General features: G+C 44.7%; 2 protein-coding genes across 2 annotated transcripts in view; both read left to right on the top strand.

Annotated features, from left to right (window-relative positions):
* Positions 1-24,123, top strand: part of LOC122541088 (cell surface hyaluronidase-like) — a 146,242-nt gene that overhangs the window by 32,019 nt on the left and 90,100 nt on the right. The window contains exons 4-8 of the mRNA XM_043677617.1: positions 10,332-10,472; positions 10,798-11,356; positions 13,902-14,071; positions 17,956-18,144; positions 23,758-23,927. Of these exons, the coding sequence (XP_043533552.1) occupies positions 10,332-10,472; positions 10,798-11,356; positions 13,902-14,071; positions 17,956-18,144; positions 23,758-23,927 (1,229 nt within the window). The remainder of the gene's footprint in view (positions 1-10,331; positions 10,473-10,797; positions 11,357-13,901; positions 14,072-17,955; positions 18,145-23,757; positions 23,928-24,123) is intronic.
* The window catches only part of LOC122540857 (cell migration inducing hyaluronidase 1), a 289,057-nt gene continuing 273,964 nt past the window's right edge, over positions 9,031-24,123 (top strand). The window contains exon 1 of the mRNA XM_043677069.1: positions 9,031-9,850. The gene's annotated coding sequence lies outside the window, so the exon portion shown is untranslated. The remainder of the gene's footprint in view (positions 9,851-24,123) is intronic.

Raw genomic sequence — 24,123 nt, 5'->3', positions numbered from 1 at the left:
GTGGGTCACTGATTAATGCCCATTCTTAAATGCCCTTGAGAAGATGGTGGTGAACAGCCTTGATCCACTCCTGTTGTAAATAAACCCATGGGCTGTTAGGGAGGGAGTTTCAGGATATTGGCTCAGCAACAGTGAAGGAACGGCGATACGTTTCCAAGTCAGAATGATGTGTGGCTTGGAGGGGAACTTGCATGTTGTGGCATTCCCATGGACCTGCTGCCCTTGTCTTTCTAGTTGGTGGTGGTTGTGGATTAAAAGATGTAATCGAATGAGCCTTGGAGAAATCCTACAGGGCATTTTGTAGGTGGTGCACACTGCAGCCACTATGCCTCGGTGGTGGAGTGAGTGACATTTAAAGTGGTGGATAAGGTGCCAATCAAGTGGGCTGCTTGGATCCGGATGTTGGAAGGCACAGGAGCTGTAGCCCAGCCTGAGCTTCCTGAACCCTGCCAGTAGTGTAATGTGTTGCCATCATCCTAAACAAATAACAGACCCTTATAAAATTACAGCCAGACAGAGTGGAGGGAGTGTTTTATTTTTTGGAAGCATGATATAAATACAGAATAGCTTGCATTTAGTTAGTATTTTTCATGTCCTCCGTTTGTCCCAAGACAATTCACACCCAATAAAATATCTTTGAGTAGTCATTGCTGTGATGTGGGGAAGGCTGCTGACAGTTTGCACACAGTAAGATCCCACAAATAGGAATCAAATGAGTTATTTTAGGGATAAGGATTCAGGGATCATTATTCAGTAGGATAATGCCCCTAGTCTTCGGTTCAGTAATGTCACCAGATCTTTGCCCATCCCTTCAGGGGAGTGAATTGGCTCCTGGTCTTATCAGTAGCTCACGTTCCTAGAATGGGTCTTGAACCCAGAGCCTGTTGACTCACAGCTGAGAGTGCTCTGAACAGAACCTCGGTTACCAGCCGTTGAGAGTGCTGTGATAGCAATACCCATGGCAGTGCTGTCGGTGAGAGATTCTGCTACTGGGGGAAGAATGTAAAACCTTAGCCTGTGTTCTGATGAAAGGTCACTGGACTCGAAACATTTCTCTCCACAAATGCTGCCAGACTTGCTGAGTTTCTCCAGCAATTTCTGGTTTTGCTGTAAAACCTTTCTGCTGGTTACAATTACAGCAAGAGCCCAAAAAGATAAAAACAACAATAATTTGTCTTTAACAAAAGCAGCAGGGTGGGTTGGTGGGTGTGGGTGTGTGAAAAGAAGTGAGTAGTTAGGTAGACAGAGAGTCCAGAGAAAGAAAGTTTAAGCATGGTTGATAGTATGCCAGGAAAGCAGTAAACCCAATAATGGGGACAATGGGTAGTTGAAAATTGGTTGGCTGTGCTGAATGCAGTCCATGTCATGACCGAGCCTGTGGTGTAGGCATGGGCAAAAGACACGGCAGGTGTTCAGGCTCTAAAATGATGGAACTGAACATTGAGTCCTGAAGGCTGCAGCGTCCCCGAACAAAAAATGTGATGATGTTCTTCCTGCTTGTACTTTGCTGGAGCACTGCAATAAGCCCAAGATAGCGATGCTGTGTGGGGAACACGATGGTGTGTTGGAGTGGTAGGTTATTTTTATGGACAGAACATGGGTGATCTGCAGTTACCCATCTTTTAATGCAATAAAACATCCCAAGGCTCAATACAGGAGGGTATCAAGAAAATTTGACACAGTTGTGTAGGAAGACATGAAGGCAGATGACCATAGGTTTAGTCAAAGAGGTTTTAAAGGAGGTCTTTAAAAATAAATGGGGTAGAGAGACAAGTTAGGGAAATAATTGCAGAACCTGAGGCCTAGGTGACTGAAGGCATGACGGCCTAAAGTGGTGAGATTAAAAGAGGATGCTCAAGAGGCTAGAATGTAGTATGCATAGATGTCATGGAATGTTGTTTGGGTTGGATGGTATTAGAAAACAAGAATGAGAATTTGAACAGTAAAGTGTTGCTTTGGTTAGATGAATTGATTGGAGGCTGGTTTGTGATGCAGTATGTTGCAAACAGCATTGGGTTCAATCCCCTCACCAGGTGAGGTCACCATGAAGGACCCGCTTTCTCAACCTTTCCCCTTGCCTGGGGCATGGTGACCCTCAGGTTAAACCACCAGTCATCTCTCTCTAAAAACAGCGCACTCCAGGCAGTGAAATGCTGTGAGCACCAGACTCTCTCCTAGTGACAGCTGTGGTCTGTTTTGGAAGGCGGCAACTATCTTTACCTCTAATCAGCTGTCAGTGAAAGTCTGTGAGCAAAGGTGTATGAACAGGACTTGGTACCAGTTAGGGTAAAACAGCAGTACTTCCAATGATTTTAAATTCACAAGGTTAGAACATTGAATGTTGACCAGTCGTGTATTGATATAATGGAGTCCCAAGGGAGAGTAAAGGCACGTGATAAGGTTAGGGCTAGGAACAGATGAACAGAGGCAGGGACAATGTCAGTTGATGTTACAAAGGTGGAAGTAGGCAGTATTAGATATAGTGTGAATTAGTGGTCAGAGATTTGTCAGATCAAAGCTAATATGAAGGTTCAGTTCAGAGAGTTTTCAACGAGAGGAATGGAGTTGATTGGTAAGAAAATGGAGTGATTTCTAATGGGCAAGAAAGAGTGTGTTTGGATGTGTGCAAGGAGTTAAATTACTTAATTAAAGTGAGGCTGGACCAGGATTCAGACATTATCCCAGCCTCTTCTGGATTTTACCTGGGAGGGTTCACAGGCAAACAGAGAATCCTCTTGGCATTATCAAGGAAGTAATTAAATTATTCACATCAGTGATTAATTGCTGTTTTGCCCAATCGTTCTGCCTTTAACAGTCAGTACAGCCATTTCTCAAGCTGTCATAGCTTGCCAGGGTCAACCAGGCAAGTGCACAGCAGAGTAGAATTCTAAAGTGAAGCTGACAGGCTTGGGAAGGCTGTGGACAGTGAATATGAAGACCATGAAGAATATAAAGACAGCTGTCACTAGGAGAGAGTCTGGTGCTCACAGCATTTCACTGCCTGGAGTGCTTTCATTGTTTGACAGTCAATAGTCAACTTCCTGGAGCTCAGGCTAGTATTTCACTCACATGAAGCTACAATTCCCTGTCTTCATCACATGGAAACATTGTATACAACTATACTTTGTATGTGATGAGAAACAAGAGGGACAGCAATACCCAGCACCAGCTGCCCCCTTCACAGCCCCATGGTTTCAGTGGCATAGGAGAGAGGGAATGGATCAGAGATCCAGTTCCAAAGATATGAAAGCCCAGAGATATTCTACAGACAGAGAATCAGCTGTCTGATTTATCTGAGTACCACCCCCTCAGGACGCTCACAGCAGGTCACTGCTGAAGTCTGCAGCCTTCTGGTACAAGACTTGCCATGGAGCATTCAGTGTTAAAGGCTGACAAAGGGCTTCTCATTGAAGAACCACATTCTGGATCTCTGCTTGTCCCTGAGATCTCTGGTACAAGGAGAGAAAGCAGAGTTAGAGCCATTACTTGAAGGCTCATACGGACAACTGAACGACAACACTTTAGAATGGTGACTGAGGGATGAATGTGAGAAAGCAGTAAAACGAGTGTGAATCTAAATGTCTAGTTGGGGAGGTGAGGTGCCTGCAAGTTAAGATTAGATTACTTACAGTGTGGAAACAGGCCCTTCGGCCTAACAAGACCACACCGACCCTCTGAAGAGCAACCCACGCAGACCCATTCTCCTACATTTACCCCTTCACTACGGGCAATTTAGCATGGACAATTCACCTTACCTGCACATTTTTTGGACTGTGGGAGGAAACCAGAGAACCCAGAGGAAACCCAGAGGAGACGCGGGGAGAATGTGCAAACTCCACACAGTCGCCTGAGGCGGGAATTGAACCCGTGTCTCCGGTGCTATGAGGCAGCAGTGCTAACCCAGTGCTAAAGAATGAATAGAGTTGCAAAATGTGTTGACTTAGGGAACTTTCTAAATTGTGGAATGTTGCACAAGTCGGCGTGGAGCTTCACATTCAGAAATGTTTTCACTTGCTGCATCTCTGAGATTTCTGATTCTCTGAACACTGTCTCCAAGTTGGAGGGAAAACACACCTGGCCTTGACTTCCTCTAGCCCTTCTAATTACCCTGCGTAGTTTGAGAGGCCAGCCTCTTCCTCCTGCTCTTGACAGAATCACCTCATTGCAATCCCTCAGATCACTAAATGCAGGTAGGAGTCTGGGTCAGAGAAGAGCCAAGACTCCTCTCCAATTCTTTGGTTCCTGCAGCCTCAAGAATCAGTATCCAGTTCAGTCAGTCTTAACCGTGCCAAGGTCCCCTTAATTCAAAATCCTTCCTTTGACAGATTGGGCATGTGATCTAGCCCACTTTCTCTGATTCATCAGGAAACCGGGAAGTGAATTGTGAATGCTTTTGCACAGTTAGAGGGCTTTGCTGAAATCTACCGCAGATTTCAGTGAGTTCCCCACTTGATATAGGTTTCATTGTTTCACTGAGTTTGAGTTGAAAGTTCCTCCGAATGGCTTTGATCTTTCCAGTATTTACCTGGAGAAGATGTCCACTCATCTAGTAATAGATGTCAGAAATGCAGTCTAGATTGGGAGAGATGGTGGTGAGGGAGAATTGAATACTCAATGGGTAATAATACCTGTGGGACCTTCTCAGTGTGATGCTCCACAACTTAAAAGACATTTAAACCTATAGTGAGGGCTGCAAATACAAAAAATGTTGTCTTAAAATTTTGAATGATTAGTTTAAGACTATCATGATTATGTTACAGGAATGGGGAGATGGAGGCATGGATTAATTATTTGAAGCCATTTGAGTTCAAATCCTACCATAGCTATTTGTAAACTTGAATTCAGTCTGGAACAATAGAAGTCTGGGAACAAAAGATGATCTTTCAATTAAAAGGTATCCCTGAAGTAGTGAGATTGTCATAAAAACCAGCAGCTTCAGCTGTGGCCTTTTAGAGAAGCAAAATACTGGGTGCTGGAAATCTGAAATAAACACAGAATTCTGGAGAACCTCCAGTGAGCCTGGCAGCACCGTGGAGTAAGAAATTGAGTTTCATATATGACTCCTCTTCAGAACTAATGAAAAGTTACTCCCTAACCTGGTTCGGCCGATCTGTTTGACTCCAGTTTGCCAATAATCTAAACTGCTCAATTCTAACAATAAAATGAGGAATGAATTCTGGCTGTGTGAGTGATGACTCCAGACTGAAAATGAATTTTAAAAAATACGGTAAGGACCAATTTGTGCTTTGAGTTATCAAAGTTTCACACTGTGCAATAGCTCATATACATAATATCCCCACAACCAGTGTTCTATTAAAAATGTATTATTAACTCTTGTAGCTGACATAATGTTAGCTTATCTATATTTTAAGTGTTTAGCGAAATTAAGACTATAACATAATGATTCAGACAGTTTCTCTGATTGAGAATCACAGTGTGACATGTTGCCATTACAATGGGAAGTAACACAACTGGGAAAATATTCGATTTCAGGGATTATTTCAGTGTGTGAAATTTAATAAGTGGAAAAAATGTAAAATATCTCATCTATGCCTGGTATTTTTATATGCCAGTCCTTGAACCTTTACAGAAATTCAACTTCCTTTGTCCTGATTCACCAACTTCTCTTACTTGCAGCATCTAAACAGAATTGTTCAGGCTTAGTGTCCCATTCAACACCACATCCCCAAGGCTGTCCTTTATCCAGGAATACAGTAACATCCACTGCTGTTGAATCCAGCAGCCATGCTGTTGTCATCTCCAGGGCTCTCCTTGTTAATTTTATGAACTTCACAAATATAGAAAGTGCAACTCAACTCTTGCTTTCTAGCTCAACTCCTCTGGCAGGCCTGGTCCCACACACCTCCATCCCATCCCTGTCTTTAGTTTGTAATCAGAAATCTTCAATCTAACTTCTCTTTGGTGTCTCTTAATTTCCAGCTCACGCTTCGAGCCATACAGCATGGAAACAGACCCTTTTCGATCTAACCAGACCATGTGGGTTATAATCCCAAACTAAGCTAGTCCCATCTGCCCGTGTTTGACCCACATCCCTCCAAACCTTTCCTATTCATTGGTGTTGGGTCAATCTTGCAGCTTGCCCTCAGCTCTGGATAAAACAGGATTTGCAGGGTCCCTGGCAAGGTTGGAGCTGAGGGCATGATAGCATATGTGGATATTTCAGCTGCTTGCCTGTCTTCGGTGACACTGTATGTTTGGCCACCTTTACAATGTGTGCTCAATGTCTCCTGAGACTGGGGCTTGGAGACTTAGATCATCAAATGTCCTGGTTTCACTGGGGAAGTCTCCTGCTGGTTTTGGTGCCAATGGTTTTAATTTGATTAGATGACCCAACCTATAAAAGGGCAGCTTGCTGATGATTTAACTTTAGCCACAGGTCATCTTGTGTCACCCTTTATAGACCCACCAGAAAAGGTTCACCACAGTGTCGTTCTGAAGCAGTATTGAGGCACTGGTTACTCAATGGCCGCTCCCTTAGTGAACTCCTAACCCAGCTTCATTGTCAACAGGCCTTCAGGAATCTGTGCTCTTGTTCTCTGTTCTCATTCTTCTCTCAGTGGTTGCTTGGATTGTGCAAATTCCAACTGGTAAAATGTTCAGTTTTTTTTGTGTTGAATATGCTTTAATCTTTGTCTGTTCTTGGCATGCACCTGTTTGTTAATTGGTGAGTGCTTAACTTGTCATTTTAGCTCCAAGTAGTTGTCTCAGATTTTCTGAGAGTTGGAAAACAGCTTTGGCTGCCGTTTAGTCTGCATGTAGAGATGACCATAACTTAATGTGAAATGGTTGGTTAAGGATTCACCTTCAACATTCACTCCCTCCATCACTGACACCGATTCAGCAGTCGGTGTATTATCTACAAGATGTAGGAATTCACCCAAGGGCCTGAGACAGCACCCTCCCAACCCATGACCACTCCCGTCTAGGACACATGGGAACACCACCACCATCACCACCAGTTCCCCTCCAAGCCACTCACCATCCAGACTTGGAAATGTATTGCGGTTCCTTCAGTGTTGCTGGGTCAAAATCCTGAAATGCCCTCCCGAACAATATTATAGTTGGCCCTATAATCTCCTGGAGGCTGCCTTGCAGTAAGGCCTTTCAACACCCCAGCGATGCCCATATCTAATAAAAAAAATAGAATGTGATAGGAGCTGGATTCTGAGGTTGGAGCGACAGGACTGGCCAGAGTTGATGATGACTCGTGTAATTTCCCTAACTCTGTCAGATGTGGGTGCTACGTGTGTGTTTAATGTTTGTTTGCGTGGGACTCTGCGACTTGTGTTTCACAGACTCCAAAATAAAAGGCGCTCTCAGTTCCAACATAAACTTCAGCCAGAAGTGAGTTAGTCCACACAATGCAGGGAAACGTGTTGTTTGCAAAACCGCCCTTGCTGCTGTTTATTTCGATCCCGTGGTGTGCTTCTGAAGTCCAAAAGTTTAAATTAACTGGATCGGTATCAGAATAATGGAAGGGAATGAATGGAACAGATTCCGAGGTATCTCCTGAGAGTTCAGTGCAGCGGCTGCTGGTCAGAAGCTAAGTGCTTGGGAAAGGGATTATTTAGTGATGGTGTTCCCTTCAGTCCTGGGTGGTATGTGGAGGAGCCGGGGGTTGGTGGTGGTGAATGATGTTTGGCCTTGGCTATTTTGTGCGGTTATTAGGCAGTGTCGTGAGCTCCTTATTTTGTCCCAGGTTATTTCGGGGAACTGTCTGTATGGGCAGCTCCTCTCAGCCTGTCTTGGACTCGCCTGCAGCCGCTGTGTAACACTCGCGCGTGTGGTTCCTGGGGCTGATGTTGGCTCCAAGCCCCAGCTGCTGAAGGAGCCCGGCGGCTGTTGTTTTGGAATCGTGACCGCGTTTTCCTGGAACTGGTCCCTCGTCCCAGGAGATATTTAGCAGGAATCGAGAGAGAGACAGAACCCCGGATCGTGAGATGTGTTTACCAAGGTCGAAATGTTTAGGAAACAGATTTCTCGGGTGAATCTTGACTGGCCTCGGGGAAGGCTGAACTGTCACTGAAAGATTTGCTGGGCTTGGGACTGACCAAACCCAGTGGTCTCTCAGTCCCCTCCTACAACCCGGGGAGGCCTGGGGAAATTGTGGGGGTTGGCTTCAACGGAGCGGGAGAGGCACTCTCCGAATGTGAGGGAGGGAAAGGAAGGAGAGTGTGGTGGTAGGGCGGGTGAAGTGACAGAGAGGAAGTACTGAGGGAGAGGGAGGGACGGGGAGAGAGCCCTGGGAAATTCAGAGTGAGGGAACGAGACTGCCATAGTGAGAGCAGGGGAGACCTCGATTCTGAGGGGAGGGAAGTAAGTACAGGATCAGGATAGTGTTACAGTTAGGCCATTTGGCCCATCGACTCGGTGCAGTCAACGTCACCTCGCACCTCCCCAACCTCTTATCCCTCAGACATCCACTTGCAAAGGTTCGTGGTTGAATTTGAAATTAAGCAGCAGCTCATCGGAGAGTCCTTCATGCCGGAGCCGGGCATTAGGGCAAACTCAAGTCGCCTCTGGTCAGCGAGCAGTGAGGGTGAAGGGAAGGATAGGGAGGGATATGGTATGAATGAGGCTCCTGTGGTAAATGGAGGGGGAAGGAGGGGTCGGCCCTGGCATAGAGGGAAATGAGGACAGTGAGGGTGATACTGAGGGACGAGTGACTACAAAGACTGCGTGAGGGAGGGTGTCCTGGGGATTGAGTGAGGAGAGGGTGCAGGGAATGCGACCCTTAGGAATGAGGGAGCGAATGAGGTTTAAAGTGGGAGATCCAGCTCGAGAGACGAGGGAGAGTGGAGGGAGGAGTGAGGATGATGAGGGGAGAGTGAGGGGAGGAGGGGGGTCCCCTGAGACGCTGGATCTGGGGAGGAGGGGGTTTCTGCAAGGGGAGGGCAATGGCCTTCCGAGTTGGGGTGGGAAGGGCAGAGAATTCCAGACGGGGGGGCTATGGGGGCGCTATGGGGGCGGGGTTTCCCGTGTCATTACCTGTGGAATGTTGAGTCTCCGTCTCCTGGCAGCGGCTGTAACTAAGCGCGGGGTCAGCCAATGAGAGGCTGGGGGCGGAGCCAAGAGGGAGCGGGTTCCAGAGGAAAAAAACACGAGGAGGCGGAGCGGCTCCATAAACAGGAGCATCTCCCCGGGACCGGCTTCATAAACAGGAGCGTCTCCTCAGGACCGGCTCCATAAACAGGAGCATCTCCCCGGGACCGGCTTCATAAACCGAGCATCTCCCCGGGACCGGCTCCATAAACAGGAGCATCTCCCCGGGACCGGCTCCATAAACCGGAGCATCTCCTCAGGACCGGCTCCATAAACAGGAGCATCTCCCCGGGACCGGCTTCATAAACCGAGCATCTCCCCGGGATCGGCTTCATAAACAGGACCATCTCCCCCGGACCGGCTTCATAAACCAGAGCATCTCCTCAGGACCGGTTCCATAAACCGGAGCATCTCCCCGGGACCGGCTTCATAAACCGGAGCATCTCCCCGGGACCGGCTTCATAAACAGGAGCATCTCCCCGGGACCGGCTCCATAAACCGGAGCATCTCCTCAGGACCGGCTTCATAAACCGGAGCATCTCCTCAGGACCGGCTCCATAAACAGGAGCATCCCCCCGGGACCGGCTTCATAAACGGGAGCATCTATCTCCCCTGCAGCAGGACACAACACCAACCCGGGAGACCGGGACCGGGAAGAGCAGCTTCAGAGATCCGGAGCATCTGTCGCCGTCCACACACCCAGTGGTTCCGAATCGCCTCGCAGTGGAAGAGAAGCGACCGGCACCAGGAAACTTTCTGGTACTGCAGCCCCCTCCTCCGGTAACAGGTGCACTGGGCTCGGGGCGGGAGATGTAACCCGGGGAGGAGGGGAGGGGAGGGGTGGGGGGGACAAACTAGCCCGGGCTGGTGTGTTCAGGAATGGTTTGCAGCAGGAAGTGTAGGCTCGGAGTGTGTGTGTGAGTGAGTGGACACTGACTGTAGCAAGGACTGACCAGATTGTAACCTGCAGGGGTTTGATACTGAGTTGTGTCCGGTTTGTGATTCTCAATAACCCAGCCCCCTCCCAGACTCCTTGGGAGATTGATCAATTTGCATAATTTATAATCTATCCCAACCCGGCCCCGTGTCAGTAAGAGGCTGACAGCGTGCAACTCGGATTAATTCAAAACATCAGCAACGGGGATGGCCAAGAATATCACTTACGCAGGCTTGGCACCACAGGTGTGTAACTTCTGTTTTCATAACATTTGAAACAATATTTTAAAATGCAATAACATTTTATAGTCAGCTCAACATTCTCCTTTCAGTGCGCTGCCCAGATAAGGGGACATATTTATTACCTTGGAATCCAGGACATGATGAGGGTCAGAAAGTTCAAATTGGACGTGGGACTTTCCTTAAACTGGAGTCTTCAGCGTCTGTCCATTCCATCATCATCGAGGATGGGGGTGAGTTTTAAATCGATGGTTAACTTCGAACACGCTGCAGACTCGTAAAATCATCCCAGTCATTAACAGTTTTTCTTTTTTGAAAAAAATAATAGAATCAGTGTTCGTGAATGTATTTTAACGTTGTTTGCCCGAAGGTAAACATAGCGCTCGGAATTAAAATGTGAAATGTAACACTGCTGCTGAAGGCGCTGAAATTCTCCTGGCGCTTCAGGGACTTTGAAATATTGAGGTTTTCTGCGCCGGGACGTGTAATTCCACCCCCCCCAACCATCCCTTTCCGTTTCTGTTTGCCCATTGCTGAACTCTGGGTATCACTTCACAGGCAAACTTGTGTTCAGCGACACGCCGAGGGAACCCATCACTCTGAGAGCCCGCTATATTCTGATCAGGAACGGCGGGGAGCTGCACATCGGAGCGGAGAAGTGCCCCTACACCTCCAAGGCTACCATCTCTCTGGTCGGCAGGTCAACAGAGGGCCCACAGGTCGAGCCATTCGGCAAGAAGTTTATCGGTGTGGACAGAGGAGGGGTCTTGGAGCTGCACGGCAGGAGGTGTTTGTCCTGGAGCCTGCTGAGCCGCACTCTGTACCCGGGCGGTTTGCGGTATGGAGCCTATCGCTTCGACAGGCGCCGGGGCAGCAGGGGACTCAATGTCCGAGTCCTGGACCCAGGCACCGGCAGGCTGCTGCGGGCTGACCGCTTCGACACCCACCTCTGGGCGAACGAGAGCCGCCGGCTGCAGGAATTCCTGCGCTCCGAGCCCAGGGGGCGGATCGTGGCGGTGGCGGTGGGAGATTCGGCGGCTCGGAGCCTGAGCGTGTCCGCCAGGAACGATCTCCGGGAGCTGCTGGGCAGTGAACAAGCCAGGCATCTGGGCTACAGGTGAGGCACCTTCCTGTCCTCTAACCAGCGGGAGCTGGCTGTAGCACTGCACTCAGGTGGCCACTTTCAAATAAGCTGCTTCTATGTTAGATATTCAACAACCTGTACAGGGATATTTATGACACATCTCTGCAGCAGGTGGGACTTCAACCCAGACCTCTTCGTTCAGAGGTATGGACACTACCACTGTGCCACCTGAGCCCCCTCAATGTGAGTTGATTCCACTGAACACGCTGCCTTGTCGTGTTCCACCATGTGGAGGTAGCTGTCTCCCTGTCTTGCGGCCTGTTGGCCACAGGTGGTTAGCACTGCTGCCTCACAGCGCCAGGGACCCGGGTTCGGTTCCCACTTCGGGCGACTGTCTGTGTGGAGTTTGCATATTCTCCCCGGCTGCTCCGGTTTCCTCCCACAATCCAAATATGTACAGGTCAGGTGAATTGGCCATGTTAACTCGCCCCGTAGTGTTCAGGGATGTGTAAGTTAGGTGCATTAAACAGGGGTAAATGTAGAGGGATGGATTTGGGTGGGATACTCTTCGGAGGGTCGGTGTGGACTTGTTGGGCCGAAGGGAATTCCTAATTCAATTCTTGTAGTTGGGGGTAGGAGTGGTGGGTTCCAGGTATTTCACTGACCCTCAGTCAGTGCGACACCCAGAATCCCAGTTCCAGGGAGCAGTCAGCAGGGTTGTTATCTCCCGGTCAGTGCCTCTATTTGCACGCTGAGCTAGCGCTCTCTCCTCCCCCAGGGACACAGCTCCCAGGGTGCAGGCTCCACTGCAGGGCCTGAGCACAGCTGTCTGAGGCTGCCTGTCCCCTCAGTACAGAGGGAGCGCTGCACTGCCGGCATTGCCGGCTTTTGGATGATTGTTTTGAAGGGAATCTCTCTCCTATTGTACTGGGGTGGGTGTTTAAGAAGATCGCATGGCACTGTTTCTCAGACAGTGGGGTGGTAGTGCCGGTGGTGGGGGCAGGTGCGGAGGGGGCGATCACCCTTGCTATGTTGTCAATATACACCCCCACAATCAACATACGTTTTTATTTAGCTTGCTGAGGGTCTGTTAACTGCTGCCTTTCCTGCCGTACATCGAGTGCAATTCAACAAGTATTTCCTCAGTATGGAGTTTAAAGGCGCTATATAAATTACGTTTCCCTTTATCCCTATGTATCTGACTGAGACTCAGTTCCCACAGCAGGGAGCTGGGACCTTACATACACGGCAAGATAGTCTAGAGAGAGAGAGAGAGACCAGGGCGAGCAAGAGGATTGGAGAATGCAAAGAGATATGTTTCTGTCTGAATACCAGAATTGAATAAATTTCTGCTGGAAAGTCTACACACTGTCACTGAGACCGTGTGGAATAGGGGCTTGAACTCGGTTGGGCGGCACAGTAGCTCAGTGGTTAGGTTCGATTCCAACCTTGGGTGTTTGTGTGGAGTTTGCACATTCTCCCTGCGTCTGCGTGGGTTTCCTCCGGGTGCTCCGGTTTCCTCCCACAGTCCAAAGATGTACAGGTCAGGTGAATTGGCCATGCTAAATTGTCCGCAGTGTTAGGTGCATTATTCAGAGGGAAATGGGTGTGGCCAGCTTATCCTTCGGAGGGTTGGTGTGGACTTGTAGGGCCGAAGGGCCTGTTTCCACACTGTAGAGAATCTAATGTAACTGCGAGTTTTTGACCACTATCTCCCAGCTCCCACTTACTGAGCTAACTGTGGATCAAATGAACGGGTTCTGGGCTCCCCCCCCCCCCCCTTTGCTCTTGGCCTTTGCCTTGGAGGCTCGGCCTGTTTGTCCATCTTATCGCCCTTCCTCGTCTTGTTGACCTTTTTACCAGCATAAATATCACATTTGCATTGTATTCGTCTACAGATGAAATAAACACGGTGTTATGTAGGCTAAAACATGTGTGAACGCGTTTGACATGAATCTTAATGAATAATTGGAACTTGATGAATATCTTCTGAACGGGGTTGGGATTTTTACGACTGAACTGAAACAATGGGCTACAATGTCTTCATTTAGTAGATTTGATTCAGCGCCAGTGGGATATGTATTTCACACAGGCATAATTTACTGATTACAATAGGAGCCACCATGGACAGCTCCCCAAGTCCTTTTGAGGGCCACTGGCCGGCTTTGTTGACGGAACTCGTTAAGTAACAAAAGCAACAACGGAAGCAAAAACTCTTCAAATCCCGACCGAGAGAGAATCATATAATGTCACTTTCAGAAGAGCTGTAATTTTGTATAAAACAATTGCGGGTACTTGAACAACGCATTGTAAATCATGATTTGGAGATGCCGGTGTTGGACTGGGGTGTACAAAGTTAAAAATCACATGACGCCAGGTTATATCCAACAGGTTTATTTGGAAGCCCTACTTTTCGGAGCGCTGCTCCTTCATCAGGTGGTTGTGAAGGAACAGCGTTCCGAAAGCTAGTGCTTCCAATTAAATCTGTTGGACTATAACCTGGTGTTGTGACTTTTAGCATTTTGAATCGATTGTGAAGCTAAGTGTATTCAGTCTCATTTTTGTCAATTTGCTTCAGGCAGCCTTGGGCTATGGTTGGAGTTATTCGTGACTCCGAATCATTGGTTGTGGAAGACAGACGGTTATATCAGCCTAACGGATCCACTGGTATTGCCATAGCAAGGAGAGACTTTCAGACATATGATGGGACTCATTTCACAGTTACTGCCTTCAGTGAGTGGGTTCACGGTGAGTCCAGGAATAGCTTTATATTTCTGCAGTGCTTCTCAGAGCTCAGATTGGACCTTTTACGACTCATCAATATTTGGAACAAGTCAATGCTCACTGAAGTGAACCTGAAATTCTACCTCTCTGGCGGAATAATTAGTGACATTTTGCATTTGTAAGACTGGTATTTCAAAGGTGCTTCTCAGGGACGTTTAGGCAAAATGTCTAAGCGATTAAAAAAATTAAGACAATTATCTTCAAATGGCTACAGCACATAAGGAGGTTATTCAGCCCATCATGTTCCATGCTAGCCCTTTGCAAGATTCTCACCAATGCATTATACTTTTGATTGATAATGTAATTTTCTTTTAAAAGCTGTAATTGAATTTGCCTATATCTCACACACAGCTTGTGACTTCCAGATTCTAGCCACTCAAAGGCGAAAGTTTTTTTTGGCAATTCTTTACATCTGATCCCTCTTGCTCTTGATCCTTCAATCAATGGGAGCGGTTTCTTTCTAGCTACTCTGTCGCGTCCCCTCATGATTTTGAGCACTTTTACCAAATTTCCCCTCAACTATTCCTCTTCTAAGGGCAGCCATAGCTTTTCGAAAGAATCTACAGTTATTCCAAAAAAATCAATAACTTTGAAAAAAGATATTTGAATTCCCAATGGTCAACTTGAAAAGGAATTGCAACATGAGGTCACATTTTAAGATTGTTACTGTAACAAACTAAAATCGACATTAACTAACCACTACTTAGTAGGTAACTAATACTCTACAGAAAAGATGACCCTTACTAATATCTTAATGTAACTGACTACCTTATAACACACTTTCCACAGAATTCCAGTCTTTACAGCAACAAGTCTAGTTATTCTGCTACCAGTGTGTTCACATCTTCCCATTTCACTGAGTTAGGTCATCAATGACTGTTGTGGCTTTAAGAGTTTTTTTTCTGTTTTTGTTTGAGAAAGGTTATAAGACGGAGGTACCGAGTTGTCTAGTTGGAAAACCAGTAAACAATTTGTGAGGCCTTGGGTTTTTTTTAAAAGTTAGAACACTAGAAGCAGTCTGAATGACTGTAGTCTAGCTGCCACAGAACCACAATCTCTAGTTTAGTTTTCAGCAGTTTTTGGGGTCTTGAAGAGGTGGAAGCCTTTTTTTTAATCCCTCTCTCGGATACAGCCAAAATCTGGAGGTCATCTGCTTGCTACAGAAGTCGCGTGTGAGACAATCTGTTCTCTGAATTTGCCTTTTTGGTAAGAGTGTAATGATGAGATGTTACAATATTGGAACAATTAATTAGTAATAAGTACTGTACCTTTATTTTGTTAAGCATTCCAATAGAGTTAAGCTATTCCAATTCCTTTTTTCTTTTGTTGTATTTTAACTATAGTGATGAATAAAGTGTATTTTGCTTTAAATCCGGTAGTTTGACCAATTGAGAGGCATAGAAAATGCAACATCTTACATTTATCTTAAAATAACAAAGCGTTAGGATTTAGACTATCTTCTGATTGTTTTGAGAGGGTTTGGTCTGGTCAGTTACACTGTCAAAGGTCATTCCGATCAGTCCTTTGAGAATTTACAAACATCTTTCATTGCTATATGAGGAAGAGCAGGATACTAACACTGATCCCTGGGAAAGTTACCACAATCTTTCCTCTGGTCTGAAAAATAATTGTTCACCACGGCAGCCTGTTTCCTGTTATTCAACCAATTTCACATCCATGTTATTATTCTTTTTATTTCACAAGTTCTAACATTTTGTAATCACACTTGATCAACTTCCTTTGGAGTCCACATACATGCCATCCAAACAATTACCCTCATCAACCCTCGCTGTTCCTTTGTCAAAAATCTCAATGCAAGTTTTGAAATTTTGAAATACAATTTGGCCTTAATAAGTCAGTCCCAGCTTTCTTTAGTTAACCCACATTTATCCAAGTGACTACTTAATTTTGTCCTGGATCATCGTTTCCAAATGTTGCCCCACCACTAAAGTTAAACAGACTGGCCTGTAGCTGCTGCACTTGACCTTGTATCCTGTTTTGGAAAAGGTTTGCAATTCTTCAATTCCTAGCGCTAACCTTGTATTTATAGAGAGTCATACTGCCCATGGTCCTCAGTGTCCTTGGATGCCTCTTATCTGGTCCTGGTGCCTTATTATGTACATGCAGCTATCCAATACCTTATCAACTTAAAATCAATCAAGTGTCTGAACTACCTCCCCTTTAACCATGACTTCAGTAGAAACTTCATTCTTTGTAAAGACAAATTAATGTATTACTTATGTCCACTGCTTTCATGTGTAAGTGAGGAAGTAGGTTTTAAGGAGTAATAGATGGAGGACTGGAGAGGTCTAGAGGTTCTTAGAATTTAGGCAGCTGAAAGCAGAGCTGCCAATAGTGGAATAACAAAAACTGGGGACAACAAAGGAGGTATGAAGATATTTCTGAGGTTGTAGGGCTCAAGGGAGTTGCAGATGAGGGCATGAGAGGATATAAAGAGAATGTTGATTTACCTGGCCGAGAATCAATGTGATCACAGGAGTGATGGGTGAAAGGGACATGAATTAGAACATGAACAGAAGCATTTTCGGTGAGCTCATATGTACGCAGGGTGAGAGGTCAGATTGAAATAGCCATCTAGAAATAAGTAAGACAAGGATGAGGTGTTCAGTGCCAATTGCATTGACACAGCAGTAGAGACTGGTGATGTTTTGTAGGTAGTCTTTGTGAGGGGGGAAGATACAGTATCAAGAAGTTCAGCTCAGGGTCATGAACCACGGTTGTTAGATGGTTAGCATCATCCACCTTCCAAATACCATTGCAACAGTTGATCAGATTTCATGAGCAAGACTCACACTCCTCTCAACCCTCTATCAAACTTGCCCTGAGTAGGAAAAATGGTCAACTCTCTGTTTAGGAATAAAAGTCCATGTGAAAGAGCATTGCATTTTAGCATTGCAGTTTCTGGCTGGAATTTAAAAAGAAAATTCCTTAGTGCCAAATATATTTGAAAACAACCTTGCAAATATCAATTAAATCAAGTAAACTAGTGCAGTTACATATTTATGAGCTGATAAATCTTGATTGACGTTATCTATTAAACTCATTGGATTACTGACATGAAGTGTGATATTCAGGACGAGATATATGGCACAGAAGCCGGCCACTTAACTAGGTCCAACCAGTCCATGCAAATTATTAAAGCTCCACTCAATCCTCCTCCAATTTTCCCTGATCTGTTTTGATCATTGTAGCCATCCTAGCACACATTTACTCATCCAGCTTCTTTTAAATACATACATCATTTTTACTCCAATGACTCCCTGTTATAGAGTTCCACCACTACCATTTCTATGTAAAGAAGTTTCTTCTGCATTCTGTATTGTATTTCTGCTGTACAAGAGGAAACATTCTCTCTGTATCCATGCCAACAAAACTTTTCATGATTTTAATGACCATTATTTGGCCAGCCCTCCAGAGAAAGTCCTGCTTGTCAATCATTTCCTGAGATATGTACACACCTATTTCTGATATAATCTTTTGGAAATCTTCTATGTAACATCCTCTCCTACAACCTGGTTAGCTTGGAGGAGGTAATATAAATGGGAGCTGACTTGTCCCTTTGCGTTAGTTAAAATGAGGCAAACAAGTGGAGCTTGTGAAAGGGGGACAAAGTTAACATGGGAGATAAATAAGAGAACTGCCTCATTATATTGCTGTGTCGCTGTCCATCATTGAGAAATTACTAGTTTTTTCTGACAAGTAAGGGTATGAATTATTTAAAAGAAGCTAATTTCTTTTAATCAAATGGAATCATTTTTGTTGCGCATCATCCAAATCCAAGTCTTTTGCTTCTTTGTAAAATGCTGTACAAATGTTTTTTTTGACAGGTGTACCTCACTGTGGCTTTCGTGTGGAGGTGTCAAAGGGTGTAATTCTTAATTTAATGGATGATGCCACGAGCTGGTTGCCTGGTAATCAGATAGTCATTGCTAGCACTGACTATTCTATGTATCAGGCCGAGAATTTTAAACTCCTTCCCTGCCCCAAATGCAAAGTTAATCAGGTCAAAATCGATGGTAAGAAATATTCTGTTGCTGCTTAAAAACCTGATAGGTGTGCTTTGCATCAGTATGTTGCAATATTTTTGTTCAATATGGATTTAAATTGCACAATATGTTAAAGTTTTGATTTCAAAATACCTGAGATAGAATCTGTTTTCTCTCTTGGTATTTTTGCCAAGAAACTTCAAACTAACTAGTCTCTTTTTTTAATGACTGCAATATGAAGTGTTGAAAACTGTGTGCGCAAAGTCGGGCACAGTTCCAGTGGGACCAGAAAGTATGCAGGAAGTGCCTCTGGCTGCAGTTCCTGGAAGCTCTAGTTTTAGAGCTGGGTGGTGGTGGCTGGGTACATGGTGGAGCATCCGTGCGGCTGAGCGTATTGTGGATAGACTGCCCAGAGAGCTAAGACTCTGAAGGCACGGAGAGAATGGATGACAATCAGGCAGAGTCAGTGGACTAGGCAGACAGTGCAGGAGTGTCTTCTGTGGCCATTCCCTTGCAAAACTGATATAGCACTTGGATACTGTTGAGGGCATTGACCTTATATAGATAGATCATAGAATCCCTACAGTGCAGGTAGAAACCATTTGGACCATTAAGTCTCCAAACAGCATCCCACCCAGACCACTCCCGCACTCTTGCCATATAACCCTGTATTTTCCATGGGGAATCCGCCTTCTCGAAATATCCCTGCACACTATGGGTAATTTAGCATGGCCAATCCACCTTTTGATTGTGGGAGGAAACTGGAGAAGCTGGAGAAAACCCATGCAGACATGGGGAAAATGTGCAAACTCCACACAGACATTCCACAGAGGCTGGAATTGAACCGAGGACCCTGGTAATAGGGGTTTAATCGTGAGGTGACTGGATATTTCTCCGGCCGCAAACAAGACCCGAGGATGGTATGTTCCCTCCCAGGTGCTGGGGTCAAGGATATCTGAGTGACTACAGGACACTTCTGGAGTGAAAGGGTGACCAGCCAGTGGTAGGTAGGTATAGGTAGGAAAAGGGATAATGTCGTAAAAGCAGAATATAAAGAAAATAGGAAGCCATTTAAAAAGGAGGACCTCAAAGATAGTGATCTCAGCATTGGTACCAGAGTCACATGTTAGTCAGTAGAAATAGCAAGATATATCAGATGAATATGACTGATGAGATGGTGCAAGGGTTTCAGATTCCTGAGGCACTGGGACAGATTCTGGGGGAGATGGGACCAATACATACTGGACAGGTTTCACCTGGACAGGACTGGAACAGGGGGATTATTTGCTAGTCTGGTTGGGGAGCATTTAAACTAAAATGGCACAGGGCTTGGAACCTAGACAGGAAGTCAAAAGAGGGAAACAAGGGCAAAAATTAAAGATAATGAGAAATAGGCAAAGTGATAACAAGAATCAGCAGGATCATAGTACAAAACAATGGGATGAAGAATGTTAAAAAGGTGAACCTTGAGACCTTTGTGTCTTAATACATGGAACATTCATGATAAAGTGGATGAATTAGTCACACGAATATACATAAATGGATATGATGTAGTTGGATTTACAGGAATGTGGATGCAGGGTGACTAAGGAGGGGAACTGAATATCCAGGGTATTCAGCTTTCAGGAAGGACAGAAAAAAAGCAAAAGAAAGTGGGGTAATGTTGTTAAATAAAGAGGAAATTAACACAATAGCGAGGAAGGATATTCACTCCACTGCAGTGAAATCTGTATGGGGAGAGATCAGGAACACCAACAGGCAGTAAACGGTGGTAAGGGTTGTTGGATCTTATTAAATCTTCAGGGCCTAATCTCCATCTGAGAGATGTAAAGAATTGGCCCTGCCAATATGGATACATTGATGGTCATCTTTCAAGATTCTATAGAACCTTGGACCGTTCCTGTGGATTAGATGGCGGCTAATGTAAAGCCTGGATTTAAAAAAAGGGTCAGAGAGAAAACAGATCTATAGATTGGTTAGCCTGACTTTGGTAGTCAGGAAAATGTTATCAAATGTCCACTGTAAAAAATTTATGAATAAAACACTTGGGAAAACGGTGACAGGATCAGAGTCAGCATGGATTTACAGAAGGGAAAATGGACAAATCTATTGGAATTGTTTGAGGATGTGACTCTAACAGTTGATAAGGGGAAGCCAGTGGGTGTGGTTTACTTGGATTTTCAGAAGGCTTTCGATAAGGTTTCCATAAGAGATTAGTACGTAAAATTTAAAGTGCATGAGATTGGGGGTGGTCTACTCATACTGAGATAGATAGAGAACTGGGTTGGCAGTCAGGAAACAAAGAGTAGGAATAAATGGGTTTTTGAGTGGAAGACAGTGGGGTTCCACAAATGTCAGTTTTTGGGCTCCGGCTAGTCACAGTATGTAAATAATTTAGACAAAGGAACTAATTGTAGTACCTCCCAGTTTGCAGATGACTTAAGTTGGATGGGAGGATGAGCTGTGAGGCAGATGCAGAGATGCTTCAGTGTGATTTGGACAACTCGAATGCATGGACAAATATATTGCAGAGGTCATCCACATTGGTAGCAAGATCATGAGTACAGATTGTTATCTGAATGACAGTAAACTGGGAAAGAGGGACGTGTAACAAGACTTGGATATTCCTTGCACACCAGTTGCTGTAGGTAGCATACTGGTACAAACAGATGGTGAGGCAGTCAATGTTATGTTGGCTTTTATAGGATTCAAGTACAGAAGCAGGGATGTCTTGCTGCACTAGTACAGGGCCTTGGTGAGACCACACCTGGAGTATTGTGTGCTTTTTGGTCTTCTTATCTGAGAAAGAATGTAGTGGCTATAGAGGGAGGTTTTCCAGACCGACTCCTGACAGTCATTCCAGGACTGATATATGAAGAGACGGATTGCTTAGGACAATATTCACTGGAGTTTAGAAAGTGATGGGGGAATCTAATACAAACCTATAAAGTTCTAATAAGATAAATCAGAGTAAAAATGGAAAGGACATTTTGAGGCTTGAGGATTCCAGAACCAGGGGTCAAAGTTTCAGGATAGGGATAGGCCATTTAGAGGGATGTGGGTCAAATGCAGGCAATTGGGACGAGTTCAGTTTAGGAAACCTAGTCGGCATGGATGAGTTGGGCCGAAGGGCCTGTTTCCATGCTGTATGCCTCTACAACCCAGAGAGTGGTGAGCCCATGGAATTTCCTACCACAGAAGGCAGTTGAGGCCGAAACATTGAATATTTTCAAGAAGGAGTTAGCCATAGTTGTTCAGCCATGATCATATTGAATGGCCGAGCAGACTTGAAGGGCTGAATGGCCTCCTACTATCCTGTTTTCTGTTTCTAACAATGTTATAATTTTGCCCAACTGTTATGTACCCCTTTAAAATTGGACGGGAGGGAAAACTACTTCTGATATAATTCTTGAGTTTTTTTTTCTCCAATTCAGACTAGAGTTTAGGATATGAATGAACAGAAATATTTTGAAACATCAGGTGTACTGTGTTTGGCAGGGGGAATATCACAGGTGAACATTATGAATGTACAGTTTTGTAAGACATGAAAGTATAGGAAACAGGAACTGGATGAAGTCATTTAACCTCTCAAATCTGCTGTACCGTGGCTGATCATCCGTCTCCACACCATTTCCCCTACTTTCCCCATTTTCTTTGTGTTGTTAATATCAAGTAATTTATCCACTCCCGTCTTGAATGTGCTCAGTGACTGAGATTACACAGCCCTCTGGGATAGAGAATTCCAAAGGTTCACTCCCTTCTAAGTGAACAAATTCCTCTTCATCTCAGTCTTAAATGGTTTGCCTCTTATTCTGAGACTTTATTTTCTGGTTTTAATCATACCAACCAAGGGAAACCTCCTATCTACATCTATCCTTTTAGGCCTATAAAAATTTGGTAACTTTCAATGAGATCACCTAGCATCCCTTGAAACTCTAGAGAGTACAGTCTAGTTTCTTCAATATTTCCTCGGAGCAACAATCTCACCTTCCTAGAGATTAATTTGGTGCACTCTTTATGGTAATTATATTCCTTTTCTGTTAAGGAGATCAAAACTATTGCCAATATTCCAGATGTAGTCCCACCAGGGCTCTATATAGATACAACAAGGCATCTTTATCCTCAAATAGAAATTGCTGGAAAAGCTCAGCAGGTCTGGCAGAATCTGCAGAGACAAGTCAGAGTTAACCAGTGACCTTTCCACAGAACTGTTGGGAGCGAGGAAAAGTTTTTTTTTTCCCAGTATAAGTTGTAGACTATTGAAAGCCAAGTTTGAATTTTGTTGATCAGTGCTTTTGAGTTAACTTCTCTTATACTATTTTGGTATGATACACTAAAGCCTCTCATGTAGGTTTTTATGCATCTTTATCCTGTGTTCACCTTCGACGGTAGAATTAGAATTCCTACAGTGCAGAAACAGACCCTTCGATCCAACAAGTCCATATCACCCCTCCAAAAGAGTAATCCACCCAGACCAATTACACTACATTTCCCCTGACGAATGCATCTAACATACACACCCCTGAACACTATGGGCAATTTAGCATGGCCAGTTCACCTAACCTGCACAACTTTGGACTGTTGGAGGAAACCCACACAAACACGGGGAGAATGTGCAAACTTCACACAGTTGCCTGAGGCAGGAATCGAATCTGGGTTCCTGGCGCTGTGAGGCAGCCGTGCTTACCACTGAGCCACCTTCTCTTGTGATGAAGACTAATGTGCCATTTGATTCTTGCTAGTTTTTAGTGACAACACTTAGCAAAGTCTATTCTCAGCAGTGGACCTTCTGCAACAGTTAGTTATCACAATGTGCAAATGCATTGGTGCACAACTGGCTCCTTATGTAGTCCAGTAGTAAGATGTTGACCCCAGTAGAAGACTTGGCCCATAAAGGCTTCATTTCTATAGCATTCTCATGACCTAAAGATGCCCCAAATGTTTTACTTTGGAAATCTAGTTGATGTTACAATGTAAGTATGTGCCAGCAAGATTGTGACAGCAATCTCCCTGAGCAGCAGCCGGTTTTAGATGTTGTTTAAGGGATAGATATTGGCCTAGACATTGGGAAAATCCACTTACCCTTCTTCAAAAAATGCCATGAATTATTTTCGCTATTGACCTCGGATACTCTGCTTTGCTTCTTATTCAAAAGACTGCATTTCTGACAGTGCAACACTCCCTTTGTCCTGCATTGATATGTCAACCTGGATTATGTATTTAATTCCCTCAGTCTATTAGCTTCTGAAATTTCCCCTCTTGACAGTTTGTAAGTATGACATTCCATATGTTTCCTCCTCTTTGCGTTCTCAACTTTCTACGATCATCTACAATTTCACCTGAAACTCATCCTTTATCCCAGTGTTAAAATCAAGTCCTGCTCCACTGGCTCTTGGTGCCAAAGCCGTATAACTCTTCCCATTTCTGTTACAAGTTGGAGACTATTGAAAGCTTCTTATCTGAGGAAGAATGTAGTAGTTTGATATTTGTTGATTGGCACTTGTTCAGTTAACATCTCTAATACAGGTATGGTGTAATACACTAGGGCCTTTCAGGCAGGTTTTGTATTTTTAAGATAAGATCACTCATATTAGATCATCACAGCAAATTGTGGCATTTAAAACACATGATCTGTTCATGTAGGTAAACCCCGTTATCTTCATATGGGTGAAGTTATTGATGGAATCGATATGCGAGCTGAAGTTGGACTTTTAAGTAGAAATATCCTTATAAAAGGAGAAATGGAGGACTCTTGTTATGGGCAAAACTTCTGCCACTTTTTCAGCCATGATACATTTGGTGGACAGATAAAGGTAAGTGTTGCATAAAGTTGTAGCCTGCGTCACTTATTGGTGCAAAGTTATTGTATATTTGGATTCAGTAACTTGCAAATCCAACACTTCAATATTTGACTACCACACTATTGTAGAAATGATTTATTCTTAAAATTAAATTGTGATTCAATGAACAAGATGTCATAATCCTTCACTTGAGTTTAGTAAATCAAGT

Source organism: Chiloscyllium plagiosum, chromosome 36, assembly GCF_004010195.1.
Source record: "Chiloscyllium plagiosum isolate BGI_BamShark_2017 chromosome 36, ASM401019v2, whole genome shotgun sequence".
Lineage (NCBI taxonomy): Eukaryota > Metazoa > Chordata > Chondrichthyes > Orectolobiformes > Hemiscylliidae > Chiloscyllium > Chiloscyllium plagiosum.
The sequence above is the reverse complement of the archived record's forward strand: the minus strand, read 5'-3'. Positions and strand labels throughout refer to the sequence as shown.